The 24,243-nt window shown below is 36.9% G+C and overlaps 1 protein-coding gene across 3 annotated transcripts in view; it reads right to left on the reverse strand.

Annotated features, from left to right (window-relative positions):
- trak1a (trafficking protein, kinesin binding 1a) overlaps positions 1-24,243 on the reverse strand; it is a 60,106-nt gene that overhangs the window by 30,388 nt on the left and 5,475 nt on the right. Inside the window, exons 1-2 of one of the 3 annotated variants that reach the window (XM_067401155.1) lie at positions 19,385-19,528; positions 8,906-9,100 (exon numbers count right to left, since the gene is read on the reverse strand). In XM_067401155.1, the coding sequence (XP_067257256.1) occupies positions 8,906-9,100; positions 19,385-19,388 (199 nt within the window). In that variant the 5' untranslated portion in view covers positions 19,389-19,528. Of the gene's footprint in view, positions 1-8,905; positions 9,101-19,384; positions 19,529-24,243 lie in introns of those variants that run through there. The other 2 variants (XM_067401164.1, XM_067401160.1) reach the window with 2 other exon arrangements.

A 24,243-nucleotide genomic window follows, 5' to 3' on the forward strand; every position in this document is an offset into this window, starting at 1 on the left:
AAGAAAATAGTCATATACACCTAAGATGACTTGAGGGTGAGTAAATCGTGGGATAAATTTTCATTTTTGGATGAACTATCCCTTAAAGCCACATTAAACATTTTCTTTATAAATAAACACTCCACTTTTTTTGAAAATGGGCTCATTTTCCAACTCCCCTAGAGTTAAATAGTTGAGTTTTACCGTTTTCAAATCCATTCAGCCGATCTCGGGGTCTGGCGGTACCACTTTTAGCATAGCTTAGCATAGTTCATTGAATCTGATGAGACCAATAGCATCTGACCAAAGAGTTTCAATATTTTTCCTATTTAAAACTTGACTCTTCTGTAGTTGCATCGTGTACTAAGATCGACGGAAAATGAAAAATGCAATTTTCTAGGCAATATGGCTAGGAACTATACTCTCATTCCAGCGCAATAATCGAGGAACTTTGCTGCCGTACCATGGGTGCAGCAGGCGCAATGATATTACGCAGCGCCTGTGAGCCCCTGCTTGCACAGGGAGCGTGCCTTGCAACCATGGAGACATTTGTGAGAGACGCTGCTTAATATCATTGCGCCTGCTGCACCCATGGTACGGCAGCAAAGTCGCAAACTTTTCATTTTCCATCGGTCTTAGTACACAATGTAACTACAGAAGAGTCAAGTTTTAAATAGGAAAAATATCGAAACTCTTTGGTCATTTTTGCGCGAGATGCTATTGGTCTCATCAGATTCAATGAACTATGCTAAGCTATGCTAAAAGTGGTACTGCCAGACCCAGAGATCAGCTGAATGGATTCGAGTATTCTATGGGAAAATGCTTATTGTACAATTAGACCTCCCTCCCCTGGCCTCAAGAGGCACACTAGCGACTGATGCTAGCGGTTGTGGTCTTTAGCGTCCTTGTTAGGACCTCCCATGCTGCAAACGCCAATTCGAAACTTGCTCGGAGTGGTCTTTTAGTCTTTTAATATCACTGTCTTTATTATATAAACATTACAAAACCGGTTAAAATAACTGGTGGGCAGCAGAGTTCCTATAAGGGTGTGATGTCACATGAAAACTATGAATAGCTTTGTCTAGTTTTATGCATGATGGGATGTCTAACCATTATGATGAAGAGTGTTTGGTACAATATAACATCAGTTCCTTAATAAAACACTTAAGCAAACTCACACTATCCGAGGTGCAGGACAAAGATAACATCAGTCATTTGGGGTAAATGTAGTTCAGACAGTTGAAATGGCATCCACAATTCTTATCTTGTCAATGAGTCATTGAACACATATTTACATCTCTAATAATCTTTAAGCCTCAGCCTGGAGGATTTCTGGTCTCTTTGCCTGTTTCTGTGTGTTTGAAAACACGTACACATCTATCTAGAACTTCTGCACTGTTTATCAATGTCTTTACACTAGATTACAATGATCCATCTCTGTGATTGATTGATGTTTTTATTTGTTCCCTCTATTTAGGTAATGTGATAAAATCGAGACAGAAAGCTATTCATAAAATCCATCACAGACCAGAAAAACAAATAAACATTGCATATGCACAACTTGTCTCTAGAACTTGCATAATACACTGCATGGAGACACAACACAACAGTAAATGACTGGGATCAAAACAGTGCAATTTTATGCACAAGATTACGTAACCATTCCAATTTTAAGGAGAAGTATTATAAGGAAGGAAGGATATGGCGGCGATCAGTCATCAGAGACCAATAAAACATGCAGTAGGTCTAGATAAGACTACAGTGCTGTGATATAACCTGCTGCTTGTGAAATAGACGGGGTGCATGACTTCCTAAGGTCAACACATCATCAATGGCAAAGGCTGATCAGTCAGAGGCAGCGCTGATTTAACAGAGCAGAGCATGACTAAATGTCTGTGTGAACAATCTTTTCACGGCTTTGAAATAAAGGTGCACAATGATATAAAAATGGTTTTGAAAGAACAACAACAGATAAATGAGATTTGTTGTCTATGAATATTCAGATGCAACTAACTAGGATGTGATTGTGATTAAACCTGAATACAGACAGTCATAAACTGCCTCTCCGCTTTCAGACTATGAGACGAGTGAATAAATGTGGTTATTGGGCAGTTCTGCTGAAAAGCAACCCGCTTCAATAAGCTTTAAGGGGAAACTTTGTTGATTATAACATCATAACATAACATAATATAATGCAGATCATTAGTTTGGATGGATTGGATGTCTTGTTGTCTTTATTTATCCATCTTTTATTAATGGATGAATGGATGGTTGAATAGATGGATGTAACTGGATGGATGTATGGATGGATGGGTGAAACTTGATGGATGCATGTATGGATGGATGGAACTGGATGGGTGGATGCATGAAACATTATGGAAGGATGGATGGGTGGATGTATGGAACTGGATGTATGGATGTCTTATTTATCCATCCTTTATGGATTGATGTATGGATGTATGGATGGAACTGGATTGATGAATGGATGGAACTGTATGTAAGATGGAACTGTATTTATGGATGGATGTATGGAACTGGATGTATGGATGTCTTTATTTATCCGTCCTTTATGGACAGATGTATGGATGTATGGATGGAACTGGATTGATGGATGGATGGAACTGTATTTATGGATAGATGTATGTATGGATGGATGTAACTGGATGGATGAATGGATGGAGGAATGGATGGATGGAGGAACTGGATGGATGTATGGATGGATGTAACTGGATGGATGAATGGATGGAGGAATGGATGGATGGAGGAACTGGATGGATGTATGGATGGAACTGAATGGATGGGTGGGTGGATGGATGGATGGAACCAGATGAATGGATGTTTGGTTGGAGGGATGGATGGGTAGATGGAACTCAACAGATGTATGGATGGAACTCGATGGATGGATGGAACTGGATGGGTGGATGGATGAAACTTGATGGATGTATGTATGGATGTAACTGGATGGATGTATGGATGGGTGGATGGAACTGGATGTATGTATGTCTTTATTTATCCATCCTTTATGGATAGATCTATGGATGTAACTGGATGGATGGATGAATGGCTGGATGGGTGGATGGATGGAACTGGATGGATGGATGTATGGATGGATGCATGCATTGGTGGATGCATGTATGGATGGAACTGGATGGATGGGTGGATGGAACTGGATGGATTGATGGATGAATGAATGGATGTATGGATGGATAGAACTGGATGAATAGATGGTTGAATGGGTGGATGCATGCATGGGTGGATGGATGGAACTGGATGTATGGATGGATGGGTGGATGGAACTGCATGATGGATGGATGCATGAATGAATGGATGTGTGGATGGATAGAACTGGATGAATAGATGGATGAATGGGTGGATGGATGGATGTGTGAGTAGATAGATTTCTCACAAAATCATGCTGGATAACGTTCATAACATTTGTGAATTTCATGTAAGCTTGAGTGGCGCTGTCATTAAAGCAATAGACGTTGATTTTTTAATTAAACTTTTCACTCAAGCTGAGAAAAAAAAAAAAAAAAGTTGTTTCAGACTTGGACCCCACTGTATATATTTTTAGTCATTGCATATGCACTTCTGATCTTTTCAGCATTATATAAAGATTGAGACTTATTAATGCAAGTCATTTTAAAGCTTTACCCTGGTTCTGAGTCTGATGCAACACCGGAGCTGAGAGGCCAGCTATACCCAGTCACCCTCAATGTTACCTCCATCATTCTTATGTCTTGGCCCAAATCTTATTTCGACATTCACAGTCTTGTCCATGGCAGACCATGTAACTAACCAACTTTCTGAAAGTGTTTAATTCACATGGGTAATTCTCCCCACCCCTCCTCTCTCCCCTTTAGTGGCAGCAGACAGGATTTTTCCTTCTTACCGTCAGTGCACTCTTCATAGTACCAGTCCAGCTCGTAGTAATCTGCCTCCACAAACCTCTGCATGCTCAGTCTCCTTCAGTCGTGAGCTGCAGCCTCTCCCGTCCACCGTCTGAGGTCACACACACATACATGTACCCACAGCCGCCCATTTTCCCAGCAGCTCGGTAGCCGATCTACCACTTACTAATCACGGTGCATTCTATACACACACAAGGTCAGAGAACAAGAGATGGAAGAGAGAAAAATGCAGTGTCCCTAAAAGCCAACAGTGTTGCGCAGGAAACCGTACTGCTATAGTCAAGGTTGTATCACACTTCGGAGGGCGGGGCTTACCCCAAAAGCCAGCCAATCAGAGCACACTTCATCATAGCTGCTCTGGTCTTCTCTAAGCATTCGTCACAGCCCAACCCCGTCTCCTCATCTCTCTTGTTTCCAAGGCGCCTCCCTCTACAGAGGTTGCCATGGCAACTGGCTCTGACTCCAGGCTGTGTTGGTGTCTACACGTGCTCTGTTGCTTAACTTTCCCTCTGTTTTTTTCTCCATCACTCTTCCATTGATCTTTTCTGCCACACATATAGCAGCAGTTGTGATGCATACATGGAATATTTCATTTTGCTGCTCAGCTCAAGTGTACAGTAAGCGGCTGGTACAGTGATGGCAGGTGTTCTTGTGCTGTATGCCTGCCAAAAGTAGCAGCTGACTTTCTGCAATTCACTGTGCCAAGAACAGCAACAAATATGCTGGTGGGGAAAAAAATAAAAAAAGATCTCAAAAATCCTTGCTTTTTATTCTATCCAAAGGCTTGTTATTCTTTGCATTGATTTAATTTGATACAATTGATTGTCTTGACTCCTCTAAACATCACAAGCTAATGGTGTGAATCACCCAATCACAAGCTTGCGTTCAGCTGTGATATCATTTTCATGTGCCGTCGACCTGCAATTGGTGACTTTCCAGTTGCCACCTCATCGGCTGATACAGGCAGCAGGCTCATACTGATGACATCATGCTGGTTGGATAATGGATTTATGGAGCTGATATGATATGAATGATTGGAGGAAACAAAGGGGAAAATCATGTCTGTAATTACAATGGGTGACCTCTGACTTAAAGGATTAGTCCACTTTCAAATAAAATTTTCCTGATAAGTCAAAAAGAAATTAAGGTTTTTGATGAAAACATTCCAGGATTATTCTCCTTATAATGGACTTCAATGGTCAAACGGTTGAAGGTCAAAATTACAGTTTCAGTGCAGCTTCAAAGGGCTTTAAACAATACCAGACGAGGAATAAGGGTCTTATTTAGCAAAATAATCTGTCATTTTCTAAAAAAAATACAACTGTATATGCTTTATAAACACAAAATATCGCCTTGCAAGTGGTTCCGCCATTCCGCCTTCCATATTCTTCAAAAAGCTTATGCTGTATGTCCTACGCCTTCCCTATTCTACCTACGGAACGAACGCGGCGCCAGTTCCGTTTTTTCAGTAAGTAGAATAGGGAAGGTTTAGGACATAGAGCGTAAGCTTTTTGAAGTATTTTTTTAGAATTTTTTTTTTTTTTTTAGAATTTTTTTATTCTAATTATTTCGCTAAATAAGACCCTTATTCCTCGTCTGGTATCGTCTGAAGTCCTCTGAAGCTGCACTAAAACTGTAATTTTGACCTTCAACAGTGGAGTCCATTGAAGTCCACTATAAGGAGAATAATCCTGGAATGTTTTCATCAAAAAACCTTAATTTATTTTTGACTGAAGAAAGAAGGACATGGACATCATGGATGACATGGGGATGAGTAAATTATCAGGAACATTTTATTTGAAAGCGGACTAATCCTTTAATTATATAAATCTAATTTTCTTTTTTTTCTTTTTTTTTTTTACATTAACTATTTTCATAGTCATGAAAAAATGTCAAAGAAACCAATCATAATGTTTGTTGTAGGTTTTTTATTTTTTATTTTTTTTATGTCAACTGGCTCATTTGATAAAGCCAGATTTAGCGCAAATTAAAAATAAATCCAATTCAGTATCTTACAAATGTATTTTACAATTGAAATAAAACAAATAATAATAATAAAATAAAATAATTTGAAGTAATGACGCATTTTTTCATATTATTTAAAAATAAAGATAATGGGAGTAATGTGCCAAATTAAAAATCAAAATGCAAAAAAAAAAGAAAAAAAAAAAGCTAAAATTACGCTTTATTTACTCTGTATGAAATATAATTTCTTGGAGATAGCAAATAAGAAAATGTCTACAAAGAGTAAAGTAACATTAAAATGCGCTGAAACTTCAGGTTTCTAAAATTCACACAATAAGAGTCAGTTCACAATGTGATTTTGCGGTTTAAAAAACGAGATGCAGGTCAGTAGAATAAAAAATAAAATAAAATAAAAAATACAACATTTTTTTAAAAATTTGAACATTTTAAAGGCACAGCATGTAATTCTCACCATTAGAGGTCACATATTCAAAACAATAACAAAGGTGTAGCTTGATGACGCGCTGAAGGAGAGTGGAATGATGGGAGTTGTTTTCTTCAAATCGACCCGGGACAAACAAATCATGTTCATGGATGAGGTACGTTACATTTGATTACATGATTTTATTTTATTCCAATGAATTAGCTGCAAGTAACGATGTTTAATGCTAAATTAGTACGCATACGTCACTTTATTTATCATGTTAAATTGTGGGGTAACAGCGCATTTTTTCGTTGTCAAAACAATCATACTAAAAGTGAATTCAAACACACCTAAAGCATTTGCAAAAAGGCAGACTTACTATTTATGTATAACACATACTGTATTTAATTACATTGCCATAGACTTGTTCACTAGACTTGTTAAACAGTGTCAGAAAATGCCACTGATATTGATCCTCTTTTTATTTCTCCTCTTGTCAAAAATTCTTCTTGGGTCATTTGATTCACACGTATAAGTTTTTCAGAGATATCTCTGGCGACAGAACCTGCTGCAATCGATAACGATTAACTGTGGTCCATAACGAATGTGCGAAACAACAACAACAGACTGGAGTGCTAGACGCTACAACTACTATTTCCGCATTTTTTCATGAGACTCAATGTGTTGCCATGGTTTCCACGGCAGTAAAAGTGTAAGACAGGCGACACAATGATGTTACACTAGTTAAAATTGTGCATTTCTCTGGATTTAAACATTGTTGGAAACATTTGGGATAATGTAAGTACACAAGTGAGCAAAATACCGTATTTAACACCGAGCTGGTGATTTTTGGATATTTTAATGCAAAAATCTGTAATTGTGCCTTTAACTTGAGCATTGTATTTTTAGCATGCCGTGTGTCATCATGTACAAGATGCCGCAAAAAGATGCGAGAGGAGAGAGCAATGGTTAAAGAAGTCCATCTAGCGCATACTTACATGGAAAAACAATGGAAAAGCAGCACATTGGAATGGAAAAATCCATATAAAACTCCATATTAAAGTTCTCCATAGTAAGTATTAAGACATTTAATATTGAGTAGCTTATATTTTTGACAGTATTGACAGTCTTTTTGCTTCAAAAAAGTTCCAAACAAAGCCACAATAGGATCAACTATTTTGTGCATCTCCAAGCGTTTCTGAACAAGTTGGTTTTTAACAAATCAGAAGTAACATGTAATTTATATTACATAACAGCATCACACACTGTGAAAGATTTGGTTAAAATCATGTTAAAGCCACAGTCCTTCTCCAACTCAGAGACGGGCCTCAGTTTGAACTGTCATACAGCTCTTTCACATATTAGCTAAAAATAGCTCATAAGATCCAGGGCATCAAATACAGGGCATCAGCTCCCAATGAACCAGTTTGAATAACAGAGAACACACTCTGCTGTAAAACTGTGATCTACAATGTCTGATGACTGTACTGTTCACTAAAGGACAAATATCTAAACCGGCATTTATAAGGTCTGAAGGCATTTCTCCACTCTATATTTATAACACTGGGTATTTTGGAACACGTTTACATATTTATGTAAAATAACTTTCAATGACTGGAGTCATTTTACTATTTCAACACAGTGGTTAAAAGATTGCCAGAATGTAAGGTCTACTGCAGACCTGCCTGTTAAATACTGAATAAAAAAAAAAAAAAAAAAAAAAAGTTTTGCATATGGTCAAATACCAGTGTTCAAACACAAACTCAAGGACAGATCATGGCAAGGAAACTGATCTCATAGACCTATCAGCTGCTCGTATATACACTGGTGCTGTGAGTGACAGCAGACTCAGCCAATGACCAGCAGTGTAGGGTGGTTGCCTGGCAATGAGATCCAGTGTTGTATCTACCAAACACAGCTGTCACATGGCAACAATTGTACATGTATTAGCCAAGTTATATCTCAAGTTTCATGTAATGAGCAGTAGTTAAAACAAAATATGCCCCAACTTTTTTTTTAATGAATATCAAGATGTTAGTTTAAATCTTATATGAATACAGGAAAGTGTATATCTTAGGTCCTCTAACTGGTTTTAAAATCACCCTTTTGTCTTAAATAGTCCTTTAGTATGGCAAATTAATTTTTACAACTATTCAAGTATACAAATATTCCATATAATCTCTCAATTAATAAATTATAAATTTAATAATAATTAAATATTACTAATTATATGCATATAAACATAGAAAACAATCTTTAAAAGAGTTTTAGAAGGATTATAGCATGTTACATTGTATGAAGTAGTAAAATATTGTCTGTTGTATGCAAAAAAAGACCTTTTGCTTTAATTTGCGCATGCATATTTCCGATTAACACCTTAAAAATGCACCGTTGGAAATGTTTCTGCCATGCTAACATGAAGATTTTAATGGTTTTTACTTCATTCTAGGCTTATTGAAATGAATTATTGAGCACATGTTCAACCAATGCATGCTCAATTGTAATCCTTATGTAAAAGCTTTGTTAAAGCATATATGAATGGTGGTCATGCAATGTTTAAGTGTATGTGTGTCAGTGCATATTTGAGAAGAATAGAGGAACAGGAGAGAGTGAGTTCTGTGCTTACGGAAATATTTGAGGGTCTCCTCGATCTGTTCTGTGGTCAGGTCGAGGTTGACGTCGGGTGAGATGAGAGGCGTGTGGAGCCAGTCGTCGTGGTCATAGCCGTATATTGTGTCAGCTCTCAGCTTATAATGAGGCAACTGCTCCTCAAGCAAACTGATGATTTCCACCTCAGGAAGATCAGTGCTGTTACACACATCTGATAAGGAGAGAGAGAGAGAAAGCAAACAGAATGGTGAGAAAAATCAGGCACTGGGGTAGACATTTGCTCAATCAATCTTACCAGAAAAAGGAGAGAGAAAAAAAGAAAAGAAAAAACCTGTACTAAAAATGGTACAACCATTTTTTCTGATAGCATGGTGGTGTTTGAATTCAGTGCATTAGCAACAAAATGTGACATTTAATTAAAATTTTCAATTGAATCCTTTCCACAGAATTGAAAACAAAGAGGTTTCAAATCATGAAATAATAAATAAATTGTTCAAAATGAAGACAAAAATATTTCAACACTTTTTAGTTAAATGTGGGTCACTTTGGGGTGAGTAGGATTCAATTTATTGCAAGAGTACCCCAGAAATACCCATGCATATTTTTATATATATAAAAAAGTACCATAGCATTGCCATCAAATACCATCACTGAACTATTTACCTTATCCCATAAATTCCTTAGAGCTAATTAGTACATTTCAACATTTCAGAGATAATACAGAAAAAGCTAAAAGGACTCTATTACAACTTATGGTTGTAATAACTGTGTAATAACAGTGTAATAATACAATTTACCTGATATGTGAAGTCAAAGACATGTTTAGGGTCCAAATAATTGCTTATACATGGAAATACATTAAGTATGAGTCTATGCTGACCTCTAGTGGTCAGATGAAGAACTACAAAAGTGGAACCTGTTCTGACAAAATCTTTTGAGTGTATCATGAACGAGCATATAAACGACAATACTTTTAAAATGACAAGCCAGAACAACTGATAAAAAGCACAGATTGTGGAAAAATACTGAGGTTCAACTTTTTGTTTAAACACAGCATCTCTCTTTGAATTCATAAGCACACAACATTACATCATTAGATTACAGCTAATTATCAAGCAGCCACACAGTCTTAACAGAATATTTTATTCTGCCCATCCTCCCATCAGACAACATGCTGTTGTTCAACACAGCAGCCTCTCCTCCATCAGACAACCAGCCTTTATTCCAATCCACCAATACTGTTATAACAACACTCTTCTGTATAGTAATGACTAAATTGATGCAAGCAGAAATTTAGGACTGAAAAATGTGGGGCAAATAAGAGACTCAACCCCCATTTGTGATAGAGGGAGGCCGCATACTTGTGTTCAACTAAGCACAGGGGTTTAACCTCTAGAATGGGATTGGCCTTGTGGCTACATTACTGAGAGCACACAGAAACAATGCAAACCCATTACAGCCATAATGCCAAAGAGATAAACCACTGACGGTCAGCAGAGTGTGTGTGTGAGAGAGAGAGAGACCTGAATATCAAGTGCACTACTGGCATGTAGCACAGTGCTGACTCCTTGACCCAATATAAAAGCAGTATTCACCTTTAGAGAAGGTCACCAAGTTTGTGCCACAGATACAATGCAACCAAGCATGAACTTTGCATGATTTTAAAGCTGCTGTTAGTAATTTTCTGTTAAATTAATTAAATTAATTTCAATATAATGGCCACGTTCACAGTGTAGAAAGCGTTTGTCAGTCCTTCATTTAAAAGCTTATTACAGTTATGCTTACACAGTTCCAACACAGGTTCACTGGAAAAACATGCCTTTACCTAAATTTATCTACAAAAAGTACAATACTGGTCAACAGTTTGGAATAATTATGTTTTTTATTGTTTTTGAAAGACATCACATTGTCTTTCAAAGCATTTAGTGCTCTATTATTGGTGCTCAATTATTAAAAATGGTTGTTATTATCAATGTTGAAAACAGTTTTTGCTCATGTCATGACACTAATGTTGTCAAAAGTACCGACTTCGGTACATAGTCGGTACTGAAATTTTAAAAACGTTACGCTTTGAGCGCTGTTGAGTGGATTCGTAAACATCTCTGATTGGCCGTTGTTTTCACGGCTCATCGGATATGTCTGTGATAGGCTTCAATGATCAACGCTGTAAAAACGTTGTAAATATTCATCAATTAATCTCTTCACTAAGCGCTTACACAGATACACACCGGAGCGTTTGAAAGCAGGCGTCTATCGCGGATCGGTCCACTGTTAGACGCCTGCTTTCAATCGCTCGCGCTCCCACTTTCAAAACGTTTTCAAATTCAAACACTTCCGTGTGCTTTCAAATGCTCCCACGCGTTGATCATTGTAGCCAATCACAGGCATATCCGATGAGTGCGTCAACACAATGGCCAATCAGAGATGTTTATGAATCCGCTCAACAGCGCTCAAAGCGTCACGTTTTTAAAATTTCAGTACCGATAGGTACCGAAGTCGGTACTTTTGACAACACTACATGACACAATATTTTAAAGATTCTCTGATGTATAGAAAGTTCAAAAGCATTAATTAGATTTTTTTTTGTATTTAAAGCGGAACTCAGTAAGATTTGCGAAGCTCCCCCTACAGGTTCCTTCAGTAATTCACACTGTCGTAAATACTCCAAGTGCAGCTCTGGACTACGACTACAACACTCACTAGCGCAGTAGTTTTGCAAATACAGTACAAGAAAGCTCAATGGAGGCGGGTAATTTTCGAAATTGTCTTATAAAGTCATAATATATACATTGTTTTTGAATTACCGTAAAGCATTTTGTCACTCTCGCGTGAACGTGAACATGAGGCGAGATTGTGTCGGGTTGGTGAAGCTCAACTTGCAAGTGCTGTTTTTTGGCGTAGACGTACCAGAGGGGGTTAGTGCACGCCTCAAACACACCACTACAAGTCAATTAACCATTGTAAGGACTTAGAAAACTATTTATGAAGGTAAAAAAGTTGCTTAGTTCTGCTTTAATAACATGTCTTACGTTTGATCAATTTAATGCATCCTTGCTGAATAACAGTACTAATCCCCACCCCCCCTTTTCTTTTTCTTCTTCTTTTTGTGCTGTGATACATACAACAGTGTAAACAATAATGTAATAAAATGTTCCCAGATTAATGTTCATCTGTTTCAAAGAAAAATCAAGACGCTTTTAGTGCCACTCACTGGACATTTCACTTTGAAAAAGTCATGAAACATGCAAGAAGCAATGTAATGTCCTTTTGCAGAAATACAACATACAGACTAAGTTGACAACCACACTCTATAACCAAACTTACACATACAAATTTTCAGGACTAAAACCAGCATTTTCAGGGAACCCCGATGAGAATGGAACTTTTCTGGAAAGGTGTTCTGGACGTCATCATCATCATCGATTTGTACTTTAGTCACTGATATCCACAGCAAATAGAAAAGGTGATTGACTTTGGGTAATTCATGCAGTAGCGACTCAAATAAAAGATGTTGTTTGCAAGGGACTTTGAGGGAGTTTATCAGAACATCATGTTAAAAACAATAAATAAATAAAAAGAATAATAAGTCAAATTAAAGGGGTGATGAACTGAGAAATCAAATTTTTCCTTGAGCTTTTGACATATAAGAGGTCATCATAAGAATATCCTGTAAGTTTTAGAGCTGAAAACTTCCTTGTTAGTCCAATAAAAGATTTTATTTACACCAGACCCAGAAAATGACAAGATTTTCAAAGTGGGGATCTATGACGTCAAAGGGCAACAAGCACCGCCTCTGCAGAAGAAGATCAACGCCTACTTCATCCCTGCCTGTTAAGCCCCGTCCACCGATTTGCGCATGACATGCAATAGAATAGGCAGCCTAAGTAACATAGGCCTACGTGGTGCAATAACGGATTGAGCTACCAATAAACATGCTGTTGAGGATTACAAAATATTGTACAGTGCTTGGACTCGACAGTAATGTGACAACATGTAAGCAACTGCGTTAATTCTAATGCCTGATCTGATATGATTTATGTGCAGTCAGATGTTCTTTGTCTGTGTGTCAGTAAATCAAACCCGTGACTAAACGTCAACTTGCGTTATTTCTCTTAGTAGGATGAAAATAATCTGTTATTTAACAATGATTAAATTATACAAAGAAAGCGATCAAAGAAAGCCCCCTTTGCAATCGTTGGAGCAGCACGAGCTGAAGCTGTCAATCAAACAGCGTGAGTGTATCAGTGACTGGCGTGCAAAACTCTTGTTTTATTCAACAAATCTCTTAGTTATATCGTGTTTGCACTGTTAGTGAAGATGAAAGCATTTGTTAGTGTACAGAAAATGAGGTGCAACGAAATTACTGCTTTCATACGCTCAACATGTCTGTGATCGACTACAGTGTTCATCACTGCAACCTTTCATGCCACGATCTAAATATAATGATATAGATCTAAATATAATGCAGCACTTTTCACGATTAGGTAACCTTGAGAGCTGTAATAGTAAAAACATGCTAAAAGAGAGAGTAATTGGCTATTTCAAATGGAAAGATGTTAGCCAATCACAGCAGTGGGCGTTTACACTGAAGTCTCACAGCAGACACGCCCCTTAAAACAGAGCGTTCAAACTAGAGGGCTAAAATCAGGGTAGGAAAAATGACTTTTATATATAAATTATGACAATTTTGGATGTAAAAAGCCTACTAACATTATAAGTGCACCCTAGGAAACATTATAAAACAATAAAAACAACGCAGTTCATTACCCCATTAAATAAATAGCCTAAATATCACCGATTTGCGGATTCTACAGAAACATATCACCGCTGTACAAATCTCGTCTCTCATGGCAGGGCTGTTTCAAAAAGTTTATTATTATTAGAGGGTTACGTCAAAAATTGTATGTAAAAATCATGCATAAAACTAATAGGATTTAACTTCCCTACTGCTGTAGCACTCTGCTAAGATAGAGTTGTATGGCTCAAGCAGTCTTCTTTACACTAGCCTGGAAAGCATGGGGCCCATGAGAGGGAAACTTTCCCTGTATTATACAGAATGACATGAACACATATCTGCCACATAAACAGACTGAGAATGGATATAACATCTGTACAAAAACGGTATGTATTTTTTTGGACTAAGGAAAAGAAAATCTGTATACAGGTATAGGGGGGAGGTTTTGTTCTGTTAAAACTTGATTAAAGAGCAGTCTTTTTGTGCATCTAAAGCAAACTGACAAAAAAAAAAAAGAAAAAAAAAAAAAAAAGAAGAGCAGAACAAAACCTGTCAGGAGGACTTTGCTGAAATGAGGGGCAGTGCAAAAATAACAAAACAGCGCACATACACTATTAAAAGGTGCTAAAAAACGCTGTTGAAAGTGGATTGGACTGAGCACCACAACACACTTGTAGCCAATCAGCAGTAGGGGGCATATCCTCTCATGATGGGGGGAGGAGAGAGAGAGTGAGCAAGAGGAAGATTTGAAGAAAGACTGTAGAAAGAGAGATGGCTGAGAGACATTGCAAAAGAGTAAAGGAATATCACAGGAAAAAGAAGGGTTATAAGATCAGAGCAAGAGCTTTAGGACCTGAGTTAATATTAAAAAAGCTTTCCAGCGCTGGAGAGACCAAGTGGGAAGGCATGAAAACAGAAGCCGATGTTGTGTTGTTTCTGCTCCATACATGAGTGACATTGGTTTTGAGTGTGTGCTGCTGGCGACTAACAATGAACTCCTACTTGTATATACCCATGTATGTTAATTTTTTGTTCTTCCTCGTCATTCGTATGTCATCTTCATTTTATTTTACGCGAAGATTTATTTTGCTTCATTTCTGCTATATGATAAAAAGACATCCATCCACTCTTGCATTGTGAGTTCTTGCATTTTGGGGGGCGGAGCCATGACGGGAGGGGGTGTGTTTGTTTGGGTTGGTTACAAATATCAAATTATTAATGTTTACAAATATCAATATATTGCTGTTTTGCTAACGTTAGTTAACATTTAAAATGGTTACTTGCTCCTCACGTTTTCTAATTTGAAACTCATAATAACACTGGATATTTTGATTGTCTTTGAAGATGAGGTGATGTCTGAGTACAAGTTCATATAAGTGCTGTTGAATCTTGGGGGAAAATTACTTTTTACATAAAAATGATCCAATCTGTTTCTGATGGTGTTAGAACATAGTTATTTTATATTATTTTTTTTTAATTTTACAAACTTTTACAATTTTAAAATGAAAACTTTTAAAGGTGCCCTAGAATCAAAAATTGAATTTACCTTGGCATAGTTGAATAACAAGAGTTCAGTACATGGAAATGACATACAGTGAGTCTCAAACTCCATTGTTTCCTCCTTCTTATGTAAATCTCATTTGTTTAAAAGACCTCCGAAGAATCTCAGGCGAATCTCAACATAATACTGACTGTTACGTAACAGTCGGGATCATTAATATGTAAACCCCCAATATTTGCATATGCCAGCCCATGTTCGGGGCATAACACAAGGGCAGCCAGTATTAACGGATCTGTGTACAGCTGAATCATCAGACTAGGTAAGCAAGCAAGGACAATAGCAAAAAATGGCAGATGGAGCAATAATAACTGACATGATCCATGATTACATGATATTTTTAGTGATATTTGTGAATTGTCTTTCTAAATGTTTCGTTAGCATGTTGCTAATGTACTGTTAAATGTGGTTAAAATTACCATCGTTTCTTACAGTATTCACGGAGACAAGAGCCGTCGCTATTTTAGTTTTGAAACACTTGCAGTCTGTATAATTCATAAACGCAACTTCATTCTTTATAAATCTCTCCAACAGTGTGTAATGTTAGCCGTTAGCCACGAAGCACAGCCTCAAACTCATTCAGAATCAAATGTAAACATCCAAATAAATACTATACTCACATGATCCGACGCATGCATGCAGTATGTAGGGCTGCAACGATTAATCGCGATTAATCGTTTGCAAAATAAAAGTCTGTGTTTACGTAATATATATGTGTGTGTTCTGTGTATAATAATTATTTATATATAAATACACACACATTCATGTATATATTTAAGAAAAATGTTATATTTATATATAAAATATTTATGTTTATATGTAATATAAAATATATATAAATATATATATTTATAATACATGCATATATTTCTAAACTTTATACCTGTATGTGTGTGTATTTATATATACATAATTATTATACACAGAACACATACATATATATTACGTAAACACAGACTTTTATTTTGCAAACGATTAATCGCGATTAATCGTTGCAGCCCTAGCAGTATGCATGACGAACATCTTGTAAAGATCCATTTGAGGGTTATATTAGCTGTGTGAACTTTGTAAATGCACTGTATTATAGTCGAGAGCTCGAGGGGGCAAGGAGCGCGCGATTTAAAGGGGCCACAGCCTGAATCGGTGCATAGTTAATGATGCCCCAAAATAGGCAGTTAAAAATATTTATCAAAATAAATCTATGGGGTATTTTGAGCTGAAACTTCAAAGACACATTCAGGGGACACCTTAGACTTATATTACATCTTGTAAAAACTGGTTCTAGGGCACCTTTAAACAAATATTTTCCTTGTTTGTGCGGTCTTATTTGGGAAAACAAGTCTTTAATAAGGTTGTTTTAAAGCTGCTGTCCGCAACTTAAAAATTAAAAATTTACAAAAATTATATAATGAGAATATACAACATGAATCCATTTTCCAAACCGTGTTTTTGTCTTACCCTGAACCATTATCGTACACTTATAATAAGTGTTTATACTCTGACTATTTCAGGCCGGACTGGTAGGACCCGCCGCAGAGCATCACAGTAACTGCGTGACTCGCCATAGACATACACAGAGAAAAGTAGCTCCGGCTACAATGTTCCTCCGCAAGACGTGTGCAATTCTGTTTATTAACCGCTAGAGGGTCAAAAATCGTGGACTGTAGCTTTAAAGTTATATTTTTGACTTGACAGCAATGATTTTGTTTTATGCTTGAAACTGTTGTGAAGTAAATGTTGTTTTTCAATAAATACTTAAGAATACCCTCTTGTTCTGTCATCATTTTGTGCCAATGTTTTGCTTAGGGTTATGTAACTTTATTACTTTGAGTTTGATTAACTCCGCAATCCGCAATCGGTTTCCTCAAACCATTTAAGTAACGATATAGTTGTTAAGACTTATTTAGATTTGTTACCTGAATTCAAACTGAATGTGTGGAATAAACTTAAAATCTTTAAGTTGAGTTTACTCTTATGATTGACTAAACCAACACTAAAATATAAGTGAATTTAACTCAATGTATAGGAGTTTAGAGTACTTATACTTATTGGTTTTAAAACTTAAATGGTTTACGGATATCGGTTTCCTCAAGTGGTTTGAGTTGCTGCAACTTACCGGGTTTTAGTGTTCAGCAATGATTCTCAGAAATCGCTTACTGCATCTTTAAAGCATTACCGTACATAGATCACAACATTAAACTAATAAACAAACCTAACTTCTAACAATAATCAAGCCTCTATTAGTCTCCTCTTCTGAGGTCAGGACACAGATATATGTTGAAACGTGGGCCCTATAATACACCCGGCACAATGCGACGCAAGGCGCAGCGCAAGTGTGTTTGCTAGTTTGCGTCTGGCGCCGTTCGCGTTTTCCCGTTCAGCGCCACGTCCTTAAATTAGTAAATGCATTTGCGCCAGTTAGTGCGCCCACGGCCGTGCCGGTCTAAAAAAGAGGTGTGTTCAGGCGCATTGCCGGCGCATTGCTATTTTAAGGAGCTGAAAATAGACTGGGCCATAGACCAACTCAAACCTGGTCTAAAGTCTAAAGTCAATGGCGCAATATTTTTTTGTTAGAGTGCATTGATAGAAACTGCGCCTCTGGGCGCATCCACAGTGCGCGTTGACTTTTCTTATTACACACAGGGATGCGCATCACACAAACATGCCAAATATTAAAAACAAAAGGATTGCAGTGTAATAGAATATTATTGTGTAGGCTACATAAATATAACGTAATGTTACGTTATAATGTAATGATGAATAGTCATTGCGTGTATTAGAATTATGCTACCTATTTTCAATTCAGCCTATTACTACTTATAATGATGAATGAAATTGGCTAATTAATTGAACAATCGTGCCATTACACACACATATATATTAACTGACTCATCGCCAACAAATTCCGCCATGTAAATAGCAATCCGCCATGGCGCGAGCGCATCTCGCTCTTAAAGTGAATGGGAGATGACACTCTGATTGGTTTATTGAACGTTACGCCCATTACTCATTAAGAGAATAGGGAAAAAATGCGCCCCGGCACACGGACCGTTTTTCCGTCGTTAAAATAGCAAAAGTGGATTTGGACACGCCCTGAGTGCACCTGCGCCGTCTGCTTTACACTTTGCGTTTAGATCGTTAAAATAGGGCCCAGTGTGTCCTTTTGCCCTGGAAAGCGACTGCATGTGTAAGTGTGTGTGTGTGGCTAGTGATTATTTCAGGCTTATGTTTTTAAAGCAACAGCACTAGTGAAATCATGCTGTCCTTCCAGTCTCCTTCACCATTAAAGACTTTTTGTTCTACTAAGAACATTACCTACATGCATTTACAGTACGGTCCAATTTGTAAATTCTGGATTTTACTATTAATTTTCTTAAAAATAGAATATACTGTATTATCAAAACACTTCCAGTGACAAGTTAAAAATTAATATATGTGAAATTCTCTCACACACAAACACATTTGGTTTGTAAAGCTGGCGTGAACTCTACAAGTTTGTGTAAAACCTTATGATAACATTATTCAGCCTGATCTGAAAAATATCCAAAGAGCACAACCTGACCTTTTGCACAAAGTCACTGGTATATATTTGCTTTGATTATTGTCCTAGAATAACATAGAGTCCTTATCTATTTTACATCAATTTGTTTTAATGGTTATTAAATTCCAGGTTTTAATCACTTAAATTTAGATTTTGAAATCACAGATTTTCAATGTGAAGCCAGACTTTTAAATCTCACTTTATGTGTAATAGATAGACAGATAGATAGACAGATAGACAGATAGACAGATAGACAGATAGACAGATAGACAGATAGACAGATAGACAGATAGACAGATAGATAGATAGATAGATAGATAGATAGATAGATAGATAGATAGATAGATGAAATAAAAACTACACTAAATGTCTAAAATCCCTAAAAGTAACTCAAAGAATCTCACATAAGATTTCCAATCAAAGACAAACTTCTTCATTTTTTCAAATGCTGTCAAAGAATGTTTCAAAAAAGTTTTTTTTTTGGCACAAGGCACTACAAACTAGCAACTTACAAAGTCACAGTTCACTGAACCCTAAAGTCAAACAACTTAGTCTCAACCCTAAAGCACAGATAGACATCTCTACAAAATCTCTGCCTACAGTTAGACAATGTCAAGAAAAATCTGACAAAGTCCAGTGAGAGTGAAGAAGCAGTACTCACTCATGGTGCTGCAGCCACGGGCACTCCGTTCGCTCGCCCAAACTTACATTTTCCACTCCTTCAAGATCGGACACGGCGTCGAGGGAACGAGTGATTATGAGAGGAAGAGAGGGAGAGTGAAAAGACGAGGGAGGAGGCGGTGAGCAAACGCGGACACGGCCCAGTCATGTCTGGCATGCTGATGACACCAGTCACATGGCCCCTCACTAAACATAGACTGAATTGCTCTCAGGCCAGTCGACTTCAGCGCTCATTGTTCCTGTCCTCCTGACCCTGGATCAGTTTTCTGTTTTCATGAAAAAAAACATGTGTGACTTACAGTACTTTGTGCAGAACAGGCTGTAGATCAGGGGTTTTTGGGGGCGTGTGTTAGGCAGGAAGTTACACAGCCTCAGGGGAACTGCCTCAGAGATAAATCTAGTAGCTTAACAGCTGTTCAGTGTGTTAGTAAGTGTAAGGGGTAAAGAAAGAGAAGCAACCCAACTATCTCAACAATACATGCATGAATATATGCAATATTTTTAACGTAACAGAAAAAAAAAAAAAATAAAATACACTGGGGTCCATAATAGGATTCAAATGAAATCTATGCCAAAGTCTTGTAGCAATAACTTTCCCTAACCAAAATTTCTCTCTCTCTCTCTGTACAAGCAGAGAATGTCAAGGTGGTTTAATGTCACAGACTGCTACTTTAGTTTGACATGAGCTGGAGCTCAGAACAGGGAGAAACCTTTGGCCACATGCTGCTGACTGCTCTTGAACAGCTAAAAACATACACACACACACACACAAACTTTATACTACATATTTTACAGTAAAAGCACTGACTTCTAAAGTGCTTTATCTTCACATGCGACAATGACATGGTTGACAGATGGTAAACATATAATACGATAATAAGAGTTATCTGATAGAAAACATTACCCATCAAGCAAAAGGAATTACATTAATACCTGCACACATTTCTAACTTCAGAGTAACAACATTTACAAGCTAATATAGATGAACAAATTCAAACCAGGATTTTTAATACAGCATATAATAGTTTATATAAATTATATAGACTGTTATATACTATATTCAAAGTCTTGTTATAAAGTCTATTGAAGTGGTGATTCTGCACCTGGATATTGAAGTTTAATGCATTCTGTAGTCTATTTATTTTAGGACACAAAAGGTTTTCCTGACTCAGCAGTAGAAGAACATGAAAGGACATGTGGGAAACACAAACGTGCATCGCAACACATGCACAGATGACTGCCATAAGGAGATGAATGGGGATCTTTGGGAAAGAGCCAATCAGATGGCAGTAGAGAGCTGCTGAAATGAAGTGTAATGACATCTTACTATAAGTCTCTAATTCATTTTGAAGATTTTAATTACATCTTACTATAAGTCTCTAATTCATTTCGAAGATTTGCCAATAAAATGGCTAGTTACTGTCAGAGTATGTGTACTGCCAGCTTACTTATTTATTTAAAATGTATTATTATTATTGAATGAATGAATGAATGAATGAGGCATTTATATAGCGCTTTCATATGTACTACTGTACACCCAAAGCGCTTTACAATCATATCAGGGGTCTTCTTATTTTTTATATTACATTATTATTTAAATGTATGTTTTATATCATCTCTATATCTGTAAATTAAAAATATATTATAAAAATAATAAGAAATACATTTAAAGAAAATAAAATTAAATAAAGGCCGATAACTATGATATATTGTGCTTACCTGTAATATTTGCACAGCTGGCTTGCCAAACCACTCATAAGTGGTACATTACTATGGAAACAACAGTTAAACAGTATCTCTGTTTTGGGAATTCTGAGATAATCTTTTCTGTGAGTCAGGCAGTGTGACCTTGGCAACTGCATCAAAACAATACTAAAGTTGACTTTACAAAACTGTATTTAAACACGGATATACACAAATTTGACCCTGAATTAGTGTGTGTTGACTTGGGCCAGACCAGACCTGTTTTTGAAGACAATAGGGGGGGAATTTAGAGCCTATTGTAATTTAACAAGTAACATGCTAAAATGAAAACAGAAATGTGGCCAGAGGAAGAATAAGTGGTGTCTGATATGTAAAGTGTTCAATTGCAGCACTAATAATGGTGTTACCTGAGCAAAGTACAGACTGCCTGACCGGTTAATTTGATGTTGCAACATCTTCTTGTACATCATGTGACACAAACTCCACACAAGTGATGTTCACACAAGATTTTTAAACATTGTGTGTTGATTTTTGCTACCATGAATAGGGTACAAATCAGATGCGGAATCTCTGACAAACTTTTATTTTACTTTACCAACCAAAGTATTATGTAGTATTATATATATATGGTTTTAATTTGTAATCAACAACTTGAATTTCCATTCCATCATTCCATTAGTCTTTTGTATACAATACATTTAACTAAAAAAAGCCATGCTGTAGAGTTAAAAAGTCATACAGACATTTTTGATATAACTAAATTAAGACAAAACATGTAACTGAATTATTTAATCTCAACAAACTATTTAATGCATATGTGTCAAAGGTCAAAGATGAAATCCAGCTCAGAGAGAAGATGCACACCTGCTCTTCAGACAAGTTTGACTGCTGCATCTCAAACCCTCATTAAACAGAACAAGTAAACATGGGTTATACTGCTCATAGCTGTTTGACCTGCTGTACAAATACTTGAAAGTGAGAAATAACGGCCATCATTGATAACCCTAGACATCCACTAGATGGCAGTGTGCCATGATATTGCATCCAGTCAGTTTAAAGAAAAGTAGGTTAAATGACCTAAAGCTTTCCATATGCTAATGAGATGCCTGTGCTATTACAACACTCTAACCGACATATCTTATCACATATGAAAGCAAAACAGTAAAAACACAATGCCACGAGGGGGGTGGGGTGACGATCTCACTCATTCACCGTCTGCCGTGTCCTTCAGTGGAGGAAGGGCTGGTCATAAAATCCGAAACACATTTCCCTGAAGCAGTGTATTATCAAGCTGACTGAAGACATTATTAACTATGAAGTACAGAGAGCCCTAACCTGGGACCATTATCGTTATTATCGTCATCTAAATTTAAACCATAATAATGTATTATTTTCAATACTTGAAATAAAATAATGAAATGTTAAAAATCTTTTTTTTTCATCTAATTGCCAAGGAAACATTTCTCACTTTAGTTTAAAGGTGCCGTAGAATGTGTTTTCAAAAGATGTAATATAAGTCTAAGGTGTCCCCTGAATGTGTCTGTGAAGTTTAAGCTCAAAATACCCCATAATTTTTTTTTCATTCATTTTTTTAACTGCATATTTTGGGGCATCATTAAATATGCGCCGATTCAGGCTGTGGCTCCTTTAAATTCTCGTGCTCCCCACCCCCGGAGCTCGCGCTTGCCTTAAACAGCATAAACAAAGAAAACAGCCTTTGTCCAGTAGAGTTTAGCTCCGACTTGCCTCAACACACCTGCCTGGAAGTTTCTAGTATGCCTAGTAAGACCTTGATTAGCTGGTTCAGGTATGTTTAATTGGGATTGGGGCTGAACTGTGGCCCTCCAGGAGCAGGATTGGACACCCATGGCCTAAAATATCAATGACTTAGCAACCATAACGAACACCATAGCAACATACTAAAAACAACTAAAAACACCTTAATTCCAGTAGCAAAACCCTGTCAAGCACCTATAGCAAATTAAAGGGTTAGTTCAAAATGAAAATTCTGTCATTAATTACTCACCCTAATGGCGTTCTACACCCGTAAGACCTTTGTTCATCTACGGAACACAAATTAAGATATTTTTGATAAAATCCAATGGCTCGTGAGGCCTCCATTGACAGCAAGTTAATTTACATTTTCAAATGCCCAGAAAGGTAATAAAGATATATTAAAAACAGTTCATGTGACTATAGTGGTTCAACCTTAATGTTATGAAGCGACGAGAACACTTGTTGTGCGCCAAAAAATAAAATAATGACTTTATTCAACAATATCTAGTGAAGGGCGATTTCAAAACACTGCTTACTGAAGCTTCGAAGCTTTACGAATCTTTTGTTTTGAATCAGTATTTCGGAGCACCAAAGTTATGCGATTTCAGTAAAACAAGGCTTTGTTATGTCATAAGTGTTTCGAAATTTCAACGGTTCACGTGACTTTGGCAGTTTGATACACGCTCCGAACCACTGATTCGAAACAAAAGATTCATAAAGCTTTGAAACTTAATGAAGCAGTTTTTTTTAAATCACCCATGTTGAATAAATTTGTTATTTTGTTTTTTTGGTGCAAAAAGTAATTCTCGTCGCTTCATATCATTAAGATTGTAGTCACATCAACTGTTTTAAATATGTCTTTAGTACCTTTCTGGGCATTTGAAAGTGTAAATTATCTCACTGTCAATGCAATGTTCTGAAGATGAACGAAGCTCTTACGGGTGTAGAACAACATGAGGGTGAGTAATTAATGACAGTATTTTCATTTTTGGGTGAACTAACCCTTTAACATTTTCTTCTGAAATCTAGCTATTATTGCTATAGTAACAGTACTACAAAATGTAACAATGAATCAGTGGCAAACTCAAATGTAGTGGTAAATGGTGAATTTTTAGAAGGCGGTGAGTAGGAAGTCTCTCACTGTATAATTAAGGACTTCTTGTCAGGAGCAGGACAAAATGGCAGCCTAGTATTTGCACTATGCAAATTCAGCCAACTGAGAATCTGTGATAACAGCAGAGGAAATCTCAAAAAGGGGATTGAATGGATTATATCGTATAGTCCGTGATTACCACTAAAGTATTCACTCTAGACAAAACCAACCCACCACCCTCAACTCATTTAATGCGCACAAACTCA

Source organism: Chanodichthys erythropterus, chromosome 2 (genome assembly GCF_024489055.1).
Source record: "Chanodichthys erythropterus isolate Z2021 chromosome 2, ASM2448905v1, whole genome shotgun sequence".
In the NCBI taxonomy this organism is placed as follows: Eukaryota; Metazoa; Chordata; class Actinopteri; order Cypriniformes; family Xenocyprididae; genus Chanodichthys; species Chanodichthys erythropterus.